Source organism: Ambystoma mexicanum, chromosome 10 (genome assembly GCF_040938575.1).
Source record: "Ambystoma mexicanum isolate Mex_15411 chromosome 10, UKY_AmexF1_1, whole genome shotgun sequence".
NCBI classification, from domain to species: Eukaryota; Metazoa; Chordata; class Amphibia; order Caudata; family Ambystomatidae; genus Ambystoma; species Ambystoma mexicanum.
In genome coordinates, this window is record NC_090932.1 from 727,464,231 (window position 1) to 727,478,898 (window position 14,668).

The following is a 14,668-nucleotide window of genomic DNA, read 5'->3' on the forward strand; positions in this document are numbered from 1 at the left end:
TACTGCGGTCCCTCAGTGGTCACGCCACCGCTAGCTGCTTCTCTTAATCTCCAGTAACAGATTCCCATGTCTGACGATAAAGCGCCCAACTGGCAGTTGAAATACTTTGCTCTGCTTTGATCTCGGATGGGCTCTATTCGGGCTGGGCCCAGTGACGCGTCGAGGTGTTGCACCCTTTGTTCTTCCTGTCCGCTCTTTCTGCTCCTGGACTGGGTGTGTAACTCGGAAGCTCGTTTGTTTGATGTGGCTAACATGTATGTTATTGTTATCTATATCCTGGGGCATAGACCCTACCTACCACTGTATGTATGTTCTGGTTGTTATCTCGATATTTATTATTTATTTATTTGTATTTTTGTATTGAGCACCGAACCTGTAGGCATTAAAACTGCCATGGGGTTTTTTGGTGATGTTGGTATTTCACCATTAAAAGTCTTCTAACATTTTCTCCTGTATTAAACCCTTAAGTGCCAAGGACGAGCTATCTCGTCCTTGCCACTGGGGAGGTAATCCCAAGGACGAGATACCTCGTCCTTGGCACTGAAGGGGTGTAGCTTGCATGGGAGAAAGGTAAACAAATAATAAGACAATTGAAAGATAGTTACTAGAACAGTGTTACAGAGAATGAGCAAAGTTGTTTGTCTGAAGGCAAGACGACAAGGTCTGTTACGTGAATAGCCACGTTTTCATTTGTTTCCGGAACACCCAATGGGATTGTTCTGCTCTGACTGAAAAATGAAGCCATAAAAAAATAACATAAACTAAATGCACCAATGAAATTATTTTTAAACTTATCATTTCAAATTGGGTGCAGAGCAGTGCTAAATATATCAAAAGTGTATTTTTGAACTTTCATTTTCGAGTTTTCATTTTCAAAGTTTGGTGTTTTCAAACTGAATGCCTATAATCTGCTATACTATCCATGGAGCCTTAATTCATTAGGGTCCTTTTGCTGTGTGTAATTTGGGCGCATGGAACAGTGGAACATAAACCAGTAAAAGAGAAGGCACTCTGCTACTAAAATACGTTGTCATTTTTCTCCAACAGCTCTGTGCTGCAAATTCACCTACATCACATTTTGATGAGGGCTTAGATGTTGTAGTCCTTATGGATTTGGCATTTTTTTCCACCTGTAAAAAACAATTCGAGTTCATAGGGATTCCGGTTCCCAAGGATCCCAAGGCAGGCAGCTTTAAAAATGCATTTTGTTTGTACCGGATATAAAAAGTCTCTGGAACCAGGTTTCCTTGTCTTATTTAAACCCACTGCAAAAAAACAAAGTTGCTTAGGAGAAGGCAGCAGACACACAACTGTTCCTTTCATGGTCCTTTCAGTGTACTTTGCGTTTCATAAATATTGAGTCTACGTGAATCATGTTTGAAAAGATAAACTAACATTTTATTGTGCAAAAAATGGGGACTTAAAGCTGCTCGGGCATTCAACTTTTAAAACTATTAGTTGCAAAGCACTGAAGTGGCATGTTATGCAAATAAATTGTGAACTATTTCTAAAGATGTAAGGAATCACGTTACCTTGACCACTGTTTCTGGTTAGACAACCAAATTATCTGAAGTCTGTTGTAATACATTTCTCTCATAATGCGAAAACATAAGGTAACTTTCAATGCATTTTGGCATATAACCCCCAGGGTCCAACAGACTAACCCTTTATTACAGGTAATGATTTAAAGCATATTAGTACATAGAGAACGTTATTGACCTCCTTTCAAACAATGAGAAGGTTCAGAGTGCAGCCAGTAACTGCTAGCATTGACTGTATTTTGAACATTCTGACTTCAAAAGCAAACATGGAAACCATAATGTATTTTCCAGGCAAGGTTTCTCTCAATAGAAACTTTATCTCTGGGAGGATTTTTTTCCTGGCAACATCCTATTTAATACAAAGGAGAGAAAGCTAAAATATGTGAATATGCTTTCACTTTGTTATAGATAAACCGTTTATTTGTACATGATGCTTGATGCATGCTTATTTTAAACCAACTCCAGTTTAACCAAATTTGCAATAAAAATGCTTAACTTATGAAGACAACCTTGTTATTTAAACCCTCCAAAATAAAATCACATTCAATTTACTAACTCAGTGGGACTCATTCCGAGGTTGGTGCTAGTCATGGCGCTACTAGCGCCATGATTAGCACCAATACGGGTACCGCCACCGACTTGGTGGTATGGGGAGTTACCGGTCCATTCCGACCTTTGCGGGACCGGTAAATCCCCATTTGAAAAGCCATTTCCCATTCCCATTTGAGCCCACATGGGGCTCAATGGGAAGGGGGAAGGCATCAATAACGGTACCGCAAATTTTGACCCTGGTATCCCTTTGGGGGTCCCGTCCATAACGCCTGGTAAAACCAAGCGTTAAGGGAGGAACCCGCAAAGGGACCTCGGAATAGGGCGCAAAGGGATTACAGGCACCTGTGTCATTACCGGTGCCCAGTATCCCTTGGCGCCCAGGTCGTAATGACCCCCATTGTGTCTATTTACATTACTCACTATCAAAGTAACGTTTTTATTTCACCCCCAAAACTCCAAGACATGTATTACTCTTAGCACCATGTGCCAATAGGCCTTGGGAGTAGTCATTATCGCTTGAGAAAATGACCCTTCCCGAACTTCTCCCCCTCAGCATTACCTTGGGCCATAACTTGGTGGCAGGTCATTATCCCTTGGTGTATACTGGTCTATAATTAAATGGATTGACAGTCGACAGTCTCGTGTACAGTAAACTCCAGTTCTGTCAGAAGAATGCACTAATGCTGTGAGGCTCTGTTGCCATTGTCCGTGTATGAAAAAGATGTTGTACTGGGCTGTTGCTTTTAACCCTCTTCCGTGAGTTGCTACCCTATCACCAGGTTTATGGGCTTTTAAAATAGTATGAATTGCACCATTTTATCATTCCCATAGTCAAATAAGAGCTATTAGAAATTGTAACATTTTTGGAATTTGTAGTCTAGGCTAGCACATTATTCAACCTTTTGTCCATGGTCCTGACTGTAAAGAATTCGGGTGCATCATCATGACAATATGATGGGCAATAGTGCTTATACTGTTGCTGAGGAAATTACATACAATAACTTTAAATTGCTTCTTGTCGATGAGAACAATGTGTTCATGTTTACAACATTGTTGTTAATACTCACTTGGAAAAGCTACACAGTAACAACAATTCAGCAGAAATAACCAATAATGTAAATATTAAAACAAAGGAAAATTGGCTTGGTGGTATTTCCAAAAATATTTCTGCTTCAGTATTTTAAATAACCATAATCTAATTAAAAAAAAGCACACATATGATCAGGTGAAGCTGCCAGACTGGAGTTTGGAAGGTGATGATGACACAGACTCTTCAAAATATAGCTTAGTTAAAATAGGCACATTCAAAAGAAGAGATGAGTAAATTAGGTTTGTATAGGACATTTAGCAACTTCTACTTAGTCAAAAATAAAGCAGATGTACGTTTTTGAAACCGAACATCTATTTGGACGGGCCTTTTTCCCAAAAAGTAAAGTAATACATTTGGTTAATTTTACTTTAAGTTGTCTGTATTTTTACATTGTGTGTTACTTTTGATGAGAAATTCATTATTTTCACCTCTCCAATGTATGTCTGAGCTCTAATTGACATGGCTGTTATTGTAAAGAAAACATGAAAACCTTGACGCAGAATGAAGTATCAATATTCGGTCATTATATCTGATGAGTCAACTTTTTGTTGATTCTTCAAATTTACAATTATGGCACAAGTTCAATATATATGTATAAACATAAATCGCACTGATGTGTATATACACTGTAATAATTGAATAATTAAAATCAGCTACATGTTACTCACTCAACAGTGTGCAGTAGTAACTTATTGTGAAAAGTGAATTATACGATTAACGTATATATGAATGCGCAAAGGGCTACATAGCTAAACCTTATCTGTATGTTTGTTTCCCATTTGCAGACTTGTCCACCAGTGACACTGGATGTGTGTGCCTTACGAATGCAGCTCTTTATAGGACTGAAAGCTATTTGCCATTTCAGAAACCATGTGATTCTTCTAACAAAAGCAAACACAGAAGATGTAACAGAGAGAGAGAAGACACCTAAAAGAAAAGTGTAAGTAGCAATGCCATCTGTCCACATGAAGGTGATTTTAACGACCTGTTTGGGACCATTTCTTACTCTACGTCTCCTTGTGATTCAGAGTACATGGAGTAACCAAATCAAGTCCAATAGTCATAGTATTATGCTACAGTTAGCCATTTTGTCTCAATTTGGGGGCCTAGTGATTCCACCGGGTTCATTGTTGGATATAGTGGAAGGTCACAGACCCTCAGCCAAACACAAAGTTTAAAAATAAGTAAGTCAGGGAAATAATATGTTTTAATTGGGGATGAATGGGATCCCCACATATGGAGTGGATGGGTCCGGGAGGCTCTTCCTCGATAAAAGATAAGAAGGAAGAGAAACGCCTCTTTTTTATGTACACCTTGTCATTATACTATCCTGTGTGCCCTCAATGTTTATTGTTGTCCTTAAATCTCAGCTGGCTTTTGGCTATGGTACCCTGTTTGTATTCGCACCAGGCAACTCTGGTTGCCATTGTAGTCGCTGATCACAGGGACAAGGCCACCAGTTCAGTGCCAATGGATGCTGCCGGGATAAACTGGTTTGCGCAAAGAGTTGTTAATCTATGATGGAAACTGTAATTGGGGTGGAGCCCTGCGCTCCTCGCCTGAGGAGGGTGCCACTGAAATTCCGTAATTGCTGCTATATTGTATACAGCACTGGTTAGTCAGGTGACCTAAACATAAATGAGGGACTATTCCCCAGGGACAAAGACAATCAATGTTCTAAATGAGGCAGGAATAGTGGACCGGAAAGCCTGGTAAGTGCCTTTCACCATTGTGCGGTTGGTTGTCTTGTGCACACACAAGGAGCTCTTTTAGTTGGTTTGGGATTCGGTTAATGCTAGGATGCTATTTGATTTAGCAAGACGACATTCATAAACCCTTTTGCTCATCCCATAAAGAGAGTTAAGACTATTAAACATACGATTTAACATAAATAATGTAATAATGAAAACACATTGCATTCCTGAGCTGCTGAGCACTCCAGTTTTTTTATTTGTACTTCTTTTTAGGTGTATTTGGAATTTGATTTCAAAAGGAAAATGTTAACTTTAAGGTTTCCCCAGGCGATACGTTATTAGATGGGGCCTCATGTCAAAAGTGTAGCAACTATTTGCATTTTCCCATTTATGTCTCCTGATAATATAGTAAGCTGAATCAGGTTTCTAGATTGCTTTGATTCTCCATTACCATGGATGCCAGAGTAGCTGATCCATAATGTTAGTTGATGGGGCAACTATACAGCTATTGTCCTTCATGCAAAGCTAAAGCAATTCAGAACTCGATAAAAATGAAGTTTAATTAAGTACATTGAGACACAAAGGGACCTTATGTCATTGTGAAGGTGTCAAAACTTACAACTTCCCCTTTCTCTATGCCCAAATCCTACTCACCTGAATCTCCGGTAGAGCTAGTAGAAGTGGACCAATCCTGTCTTCTTCGGTATTTCTTTGATTCCTTCTTCTCTTTGGTTCTTTTTTGACGTAAATAAGGACGTGGCTCCTCGGAGGCCACCTTGACCGGATGGGTACCAAATCCGGTGATCTCCCAGGAGCCAGTCCCAAAACTCCAGGGAAAAAGCCGTTGGCAAAAAACCCTGTGTAGCGGATCTTCTCAAATGTGGGAAGGAGTATCCAATATGCTAACAGTGATTCCGCCGTGGTGACAAAGGGTCTTTAGGGGTTGTAGATATGCTGAAGAATGTCAAGCAATCAAGGACAAGAACAGACTTGTAGTATGGAGAAACTACAAGATCCAGCATGCACCGCAGGAGGCAGACACTGTTCGAAGAGAACTGTAATCCAGAAGGCACCGCAGAAGGCAGATGTTGTCTGGGGATACTGCAAGACTCGGCAGGTACCGTAGAAGACAGGCGGTGCGTAGGACCAGCGGCTTCGTAGGAAACTACGGTACCGGGAGCTGCGGCACCGTAGTATAATTGCAGCAGTGAGTGAGTTCACTGGTAGAGGAACTGGAAGCAGACAGAGCCTCGGAAAGGCGAAAAGGTAGAGCAAAAAGGAATAATGAGAAAAAAGGTAGTGGATAAGGCAGAATTAGAAAGATAGTAAAATACAAGTAAAGGAACAGAAAACCGAAGAAATGAGAAAATAAACTCCCGTGAACTTACCAGAATAAACCGCTGATGAGTAATACACCTGAAAGGGGTAACACCGCGAGTGATTGCAGAAAGGGAGAAAAGGCTAAGGCAAGAAGGAAGGAGGAGGTACATTTTCTGTGTGACAGAAAAACACGAGCAAAGGGGCAACGAACAAAGTTAGAAATTAACGATGATACAACGCACCGTTGTTACTGTGCGTGATCCGTATATACGCTCCGGACGCCATCTTGGTGGAAGGCTAGACCATTAACTGGACATAGAAAGGCATCCATGTTAGGTGTATCTCCACCTATACCATAACTTCCATGGCTGGTGCATAACAGAAGGGCCCTGAGAGGGTGGAAGACTGTTGATCTGGATTGGGTGGAGAGGGCTGAGCTGGAGAACAGCGGAGCTGCATGGCCTGAAACATACAGGAGCTATTTCTAACTCTTGCTGCAAATGCTAGGCGTTGTCCTGGTGCTGCTGTTCCGGATTGCACTCCTCGCAGCCATCATCACGCTTCAGTGGAAGATGAGCTCCTAAGCTGAAGACCCATCACAAAGGTGGTGGCTGTGTATCAGGGACTGTGGATGAGTTGCACCTCAGAGAGCATGAGACAGATCCAGTTCAAGGTGTATTAAAGCATGCTGAAGCTGGACACTAATGTGCAGGCTCCACAGGCTCTGATTGTGTTGTCAGTTGTGCTGGGTGCTATTGGCATGGGTATAACTACCATGGGCATGATGTACACAAAGTGCAGTGGATATGACCAGTTAAAGAAGGCTTGCATTGCCATGACTGGGGGCCTGCTGTTCCCTTTTGTGGTATGGAAATACAATTATTTGGGACAAAGTATGAGTTTGGAACTGCAATAATTATCAGCTGGGCAATGTCACTGGTCCTCTGTGTGGCCTGCCTTTCCTGTCCCAGGAGGACTGGGTCTAGTGGCCAAAACTACCCCAAATCTAAGGTTGCCTTTAGTAGTGGCATGCAAAATGTATTGGAGCATTCACCGGCACCTAATCAACCATTACAGCCTGTTCCGGGATACCAGGCCTATTCAGTTGGGGCAAAACAAACTGGGATCTTTCTTGTTATCTGAGCAAATTGGGGAGCTGTGAAACTGATCCCATGTAGTATGCTTATTCTGGACCCTGTGGCTTGACCTCTTTCGATTGTAACTTTCAAAGTGTACTTTAGGGTTTAGTATCCCATTAATCCTTCAACTATATTGTGGGCCCCTTCAGCTTTCTTAGGCAAATGTGTATGAAGGGTGCACTGGCCCTTCATGCCAGGCCCCTCAGTGGGGAACACACTTTCTTTTCACTTTAAGGGTAGAAATCTATATTCTAAAGCCAACTGTTGGGGTAAAGAGGGACAGAGTTGAGACATGTGTACAGTGCATTTTGGGTTCTGTCACTTAGAGCAAAATAATCACTCCATCTCTCAGAGGCGGTTTAAAGTTTTATGGTTGAAGTATTTGTGAGCCTTAGTACCATCCCTCTCTCGTCGTATAACCCAGGCATCCCTGACCCCACGCTAGTATATACAGATGTTTGACTCCTATTGTGTAGTTCTGTCTTTGGCTAGTTGGGAGGACCTGAATTAAGAATCCATTATCTCTCTAAACTCCCTATGGGACAGCTAAACTTTCCCTACTCTGTCCAGTTGTTGGTGTTACTGGGATATGGGAATGGTGCCTTACAGATAAGATGTTGGATTCGGTCTTCCATTTATCATGCTCACTCTCACCTCTCCCTTTTCTCCTTACCTACTTTCTTACTCCTCCCTCCAATCTTCTATCGCCTGTTGTTTCTCACTCCCTCTACGCCTCGCCTCCACTCTTGCACTTCTACTCCCTCCCCTGCACTACTACTCCCTCCCCTGCACTACTACTACCTCCTCCACACTACTACTCCCTTCTCTGCACTACGACTCCCTCCCTTCAACTACTCAAACACCATCCTTTCACTCAGTGACAACACTTAACTATCACCTCTTGCACTAGTATTTCTAACCACACTCTCCATAAAAACATGTACACACACACACAAGCAGTACCACTTTCACCCACTAGTCAATACATCCCCATCTTCAAAAATCGGCTCCACACTCTGCTGCTCATCCCTCCTGAAGGTCTCTTGGTTATTCACCTCCTCCATTGACCGGTCCTGGGTAACCCACACTTTTGCTTTCTGTTGCTCCCTTAAATTCCCTCCTCCCTTTTTTGATGGGGCCAAATCGGCAAGGGAAAGAGGACCAGTCTTCCCAACCCATGGTGGTGGGCTAAGGCCTGCCTACTTTCGCCACATGCGCTCACCATAGAACAGCTCTGGCGGCTCAGAGGTGTTAGACGGCCTGCGCATCGGTCGGGTGCAGTGGGCACGTCTGTGCCCGTCCGGGACTGTTCCGGTCCCTGGGCCCTACCAGACACACCAAAATACTAATGTCCATATACACGACACATCTATGCGCATAACAAACGTACTGCCCTAGCCCCAATAGATCTTCGCTGGCCTAGAGGCTTCACTGTCACCCTACTCCCAGAGGTCCTGGTAGAAACAAGCATCTTTGACGTGCCCTTCCTGAAAGGCTTTCTAATTAATGCTAGGTTAGCTGTTTCTCATTGTGACAACATTCATTCAATTTTGGAGGAATTTCAGCCTGATGTTCTATATCCGACCAAGACGACTTGTCTGACTACTACTTCTGGCCCAGGCATAGTCCAAATCCCCCCCTCCCCCGACTACCAATATAGCATTTTGCAATTCGATTGTCCTGCACCTAAATCCGGTGCAGGAGTTGCCATCATATTTAAGAGCTTGCTTGGTTGCTCTACTGCTCGGACTCACAAAATCCCATTTGAACTATTGCTAGTTAGGATCCAGCCCTCAGCTGAGAGTTCGACTCATTTCCCAATAGTTTATCGCCCACTTGAACATGTAACTTATTAGTTCTTGGATAATTTAGTAGAGCTTGTTGCTGACCTTTCTCTGATGCACTCTAAATTGGTCATCCTTGGTGATTTTGATCTGCACCCTAACAATTCTAATGACCAGCAAGTCGACAGATTGGTTTCTTCTTTGGCCGACTGCACTTTTACTCCGAGAAATCACAGTCCCACCCATATGGGAGGCAATCGGCTAGATGTAATATTTTCTGAATTTGACGGCCTTTGCATCTTTCCTCCCCGGCTTCTGCTATTGTCGGATCACTATATTATCTTCTACCTTTCTGCCTCTCTTTCCCAAAATCCAAACATAGACCTGTGGTTCTACTCAAGGCTTGTTGACATTGGTCCAAAGTTTCTCTTGATTATATCTCAGATTCAATCACAGTCCTCACTCAAAGAGGAATAACAAGCGAAACAAAAAATCCTTGTTGCGCCCTATCAATGCCACACAGACGACAGCAGACACTGTGGCCCCCTCCAGGCGCTCAGCAGGACATGTTAAGCCTTCTGCTCCATGGTTTTCTTCAGCACTTAGGCTGTTGAGGCAACAATGCCGACAAGCTGAACGGAGGTAGCATAATGGCTATCTTGAATTGTCTGCTAAATTAGCCTATATACAGGCACGCACCACACATCACACTGCAATTAAAATAAGCTAAAACTTGTCATTTTGTGGAGGGCATTATAACAGCATCTTGTTTTGTCTGGAACTGTTTCTAGTTGCTAAGGAGTAGACCCCTCCTACACAACTTCCTTTAAAGATCTTGAAAATACAAGCACACTGTGATCGTATTGCATCATTTTTCAGGGCCACAATTTGTAGCATTTGGGAATTGATAAATAGAGGAAGGCCAGTTCATGTAGACCCTCCTGCATTGATTTATTTTCAATACTGAAGAAACCTCACCTAGTGCCTTTCAATTCAGTATAATGACAGGCAGTATAGTCTCTTCTGCACTGCTGAAACTTAGGTTTGCCTCCTCTACTGATCCAATTCCCAATCGCACTCTTCAAGCTGCTTTTAGCAAGTCTATCTCTGTGTTTACTGTGCACTTCAATACTCTTTCTCGACAGGACACATTCCTTAGCCCCTCAAACATGCTCTGATTTCTCCTCTACTAAAAAAGGCACATTCGAGGGGATTGGGTCCTCCGACGTATTCCATATCTATGACATGTAATCACCACAGCTGTGCTGCTTCGGAAACTTTTTCGGCTCTGCGTCCTGCGTCGATGACGTCGATGCGCCGTCGTCGAGGACCTCCTCCAACGTCCGACGTCATCCGATGTGATAAGTAGGACGCACGACGCCCATAGCCTCAGTTCCGTTTTTTCCGCGAACGTGTTGTTTCGTGTTTCTCGGTTTAAAAGCCTCGACTCTTTGGAGTTCTGTTCTATCTCGGTTCTTCGAGCCTGTTCGTTTGAAAATCCTTCTGAAGATGTCTACTTCGTCTTCGACCCCGCGTCCGGGTTTCATGAAGTGCGAGGAGTGTGGGTCCAAGATGTTGGTGACGGACCTCACAACGCCTGCCTCTGGTGCCTCGGGGAGGCCCACGACACGGATGACTGTATCGACTGCCAGTCGCTCACGTCCAAAGCCTTACGCGAACGTAAGAAGAAGTTGTCGGTAGGTCGGGTGTCCAAGCCCCGGAAGTCGAAGTCTGCGGGGCTTTCGACGGATGATTCGAGGGGTGACTCTCCGTGTCATCGTCGGAAGTCTCGTGGGTCTCCTTCTAGTAGTCGGTCTCGCCACTCCTCAGCCTCTTCGAGGCATTCTCGGAAGCGCCGTCACCGGTCGTCTTCCAGGTCCTCTTCGGAGGGCTCTGCCCGGCACGTCGCTTACCCCTCTAGCCTTGCGACGCCAGAGGAATGGGCTTCCTTCGGGAAGAAGATGCTGGCGATTCTTGAGTCGCAGGGTACTCAGCCGTCCGCGCCCCCGAGTGGGGTCGGTCGTGTGAGGTCGAGAGACACCGCTCGCAAGAGTGGTCGGCACGAGTCACGGGAGAGGTCCCGTTCGGACAAGGGGACTCGTTCTCGGCGTACCCGTTCCAGGTCCCGGTCCTCGACGCGTTCGAGACCGTGTGCTCCTGTGAGGTCTTCGAAGAAGGCATCGACGTCTGTGGCGTCGAGGGCGTCGACAGGCTTTCTCGAGGCTCCGGCTTCGAGGGAGTCGTCGAGGCCGTCGACGCTCGGGTCGTCGAGGGACACGCATGGGGCTCCGGCCTCGAGGGCTGTGTCGACGCCGCCGATTCTGGAGGCGCTGCATCTGACGTCGACGCCGATTTCCTCGACGTCGACGCCGATCCTCTCGGCGCCGGTGCCGGTTCTCTCGACGCTGGCGCCGATTCGCTCGACGCCTTTCGTGACGGAGGTACCCCGGGGCACGGGTGGACCCCCTAGGAAGGCTCTGGTTAAGAGCAAGCACTCTCGAGTGCCTTCTTTTCGCCACCTGGACTATATTTCAGAGGCGGATGAGGATTCTGATGGCCTGGTTCCTAGTCAGGTTCCGGATGACATTGTCTCGGGCCATAGTCAGTTTGACGAGTTGAGACAGTCACTGCATGATGCCAGTGGACTGGACACCTCTCCGGAGGTGGAGTTTTGTAGGCCTGAGCCTGGCTCCCATGCTGATTCCTCGTACCGGCGCCTTATGGCTAGGGTTTCTGAGTACTTGGGATGGTCTGCTCCCCCAGGGGAGTTTGTGCAGGATGATCTGACAGACATCCTTGATGTTGGTCCCCCAACTGACCCGGTTCTGCCGTTCCATAGGGCTTTACAGAGAAGGGTGGCGGCGGCTTGGACTGCTCCGGAGAGTCTCCCGGCGGTGGGCAGATCCTTGTCGCGAAAATACCGTCCAGCCAGTGGCGACCCCTGCTACTTGACCAGGCACCCCACTCCGGAGAGTTTGGTGGTGCAGGCGGCCACGGCCCCGGCGAAGCAGGCGTCGTACCCTACCATCCCTCCTGATAGGGACAACAAACGTTTTGATGGTTGGGCGAAGAAAGTGTTTTCTTCTGGTGGTATGGCGCTTCAGGCGGCCAACTCCATTTGTGCCTTGTCACGTTTCACGCACACTCTGTGGAACTGTGTTGCGTTAGCGGCTGAACATGTTCCCGAAGGGGACGAACGGGATGGTTTCCTTGCTATGGTCCAGGATGGTAAGGATGCCATGTGTGAGTCCGTTCAGTCGGGTTTGGACTTAGCTGAATGCGTCAGTAGGTCCATGGCGGCGAGCACCGTAATGCACAGGTTTGCGTGGTTGCGGAAGTCGGGGTTTGCTCCTGATGTGCAGTCCCGGCTCCTCAACATGCCCTTTGACGGGGAACACCGTTTTGGCAGCAAGGCTGACGAGAGCCTTGAGAGGTTGCAGACCTCAAAAGCTGCAGCGAAGTCGTTGGGCGCTGCAGTTCGCCAACCTCCGCCTTTTCGTCCTATGGGACAGCAGTGGAGGGGTGATTCCTTTCGCTATTACTCATCCTTCAGTAAAGCGAGAGGAGCTGGCAGTCAAAGAGGCCAACGCAGGGGTACCAGAGGTGGACGACAGGGTACCCGTGGTGCCAAGGCCGCTCGGGCAGTTGCCTCTTTGCCCTCAGGTAACGCCGCAGCCGCTCCCACTCTGTCGTGAGGCCATGTCCCATGGTTTGCCGGTTGGGGGAAGGCTGGCGCAGCATCTTGTAGAGTGGCAAGCCATTACTTCAGATGTGTGGGTTCTGGAGATCATAACCCACGGCTACTGTCTTCCTTTTCGGCACAGGCCTCGCGACAATCCATTGGGGAACCTCTCTTTGCAGAGTCCGGATCCGCTCCTTACGCAGGAAATTCAAGCCCTGCTGGAGAAAGGCGCCATAGAACTGGTGCCTGTAGTGGAGAGGAACAAGGGATGGTATTCCCCTTATTTTTTGATTTCGAAGTAAGACGGGGGATTGAGACCCATCATGGACTTGCGAGGTTTGAACAAACTCCTCAGGAAGGACAAGTTCAAGATGGTTACTCTCTCTCAAGTCCTCCAGGCCCTTCAGCTTCAGGACTGGTTGGTGTCACTCGACCTCAAGGATGCTTACTTCCATGTGCCGATCCATCCCAAGCACAACAAGTACCTGAGGTTCGCGGTTGGCGACTCGCACTTTCAGTTTCGGGTCCTGCCGTTCGGATTGACCTCCGCCCCGAGGGTTTTCACCAAGCTCATGGTGGTGGTGGCAGCGCATCTCAGGCAAGGGGGGATTCACGTCTACCCCTACCTGGACGATTGGTTGATCAGGGGGAGCTCTCCCGAGCAAGTCCTGGATCATCTATCGGTCACCTGTCGCTCCCTTCACAGGCTGGGCTTCTCCCTCAATTTATAGAAGTCCCAGTTGACGCCAACGCAGCGGCTCCAGTACATCGTAGCAGTGCTCGACACTTCCCTGGGGCAGTGTTTTCCTCCCCAGATGAGGGCTCTTCACATTCAGCAGATGGTGCACAAGTTTCAGCATGCCCAGACGCTCCCAGCGTTCGAGTTCTTGAGGTTGCTCGGCCTCATGGCATCCTGCATTCTTCTGGTGCCAGAGGCTCGCCTGCGGATGAGATCTTTGCAGTGGGCACTCAAGACGCAATGGTCGCAGTCCTCCGGCAGGATGTCGGACTCGATTCAGGTGCCGTCCTCGGTCGCCCGGGACCTTCTGTGGTGGGCCGTCGAAGGCAACTTGATGAAGGGGGCTCCATTTTGGCTTCCCTGGCCGGAGATGACGATCGTGACGGATGCATCCCTCACGGGATGGGGAGCTCATGCCAACGGGCTGACAGTCAGTGGTCGTTGGTCTCCGTCGGAGTCCAGACTCCATATCAATCTGTTGGAGCTGAGGGCCGTCAGGCTAGCCCTGAAGGCTTTTCTGCCGTCTGTGCGAGGGAAGAATGTCCTGATCCTGACGGACAATACAGTGGCCATGCACTACCTCAACAAAAAGGGGGGGCAGGGTCACTTCCTCTATGCAGGGAGGCGATGCAGCTCGAGTTCTGGGCCATCCGGCAGGAAGTTTCGATCTCGGCAGTTCATCTGGCCGGAGCCGAAAACGTGACGGCGGACGCTCTGAGCAGGCAGAGCGCGATCTCTCACGAGTGGGAATTGGCTCAGGAGATTCTCCTGGAGATCTTTGCCCTTTGGAGGACCCCTCAAGTGGATCTCTTCGCCTCCAGTGTCAACCGGAAGTGCGAAAGGTTTTGCTCGCGGGAATTTCCTCCAAAAGGAGCCTTAGGAGACGCGTTCGTGGTGGATTGGTCATTCCCGCTGCTGTACGCGTTTCCTCCAGTCCCCGTCATCCCGCAAGTGCTGCGGAGGTTACGGAAGTTCGGTTCCCGGATGATCCTCATTGCCCCGGCGTGGGCTCGGAGGACATGGTACCCGGACCTTCTCGACTTATCCATCTGCCCTCCATGTCGTCTTCCCTACCGAGACGATCTGCTCTCACGGGAGGGGGGTCAGGTTCTCCATCCAGAGGTCAG

The 14,668-nt window shown here is 47.2% G+C and overlaps 1 protein-coding gene across 1 annotated transcript in view; it reads left to right on the forward strand.

Moving 5' to 3' along the window:
- The window catches only part of HPS3 (HPS3 biogenesis of lysosomal organelles complex 2 subunit 1), an 807,901-nt gene that overhangs the window by 304,192 nt on the left and 489,041 nt on the right, over positions 1–14,668 (forward strand). Inside the window, exon 7 of the mRNA XM_069618362.1 lies at positions 3,969–4,123. Coding sequence (XP_069474463.1) covers positions 3,969–4,123 — 155 coding nt within the window. The remainder of the gene's footprint in view (positions 1–3,968; positions 4,124–14,668) is intronic.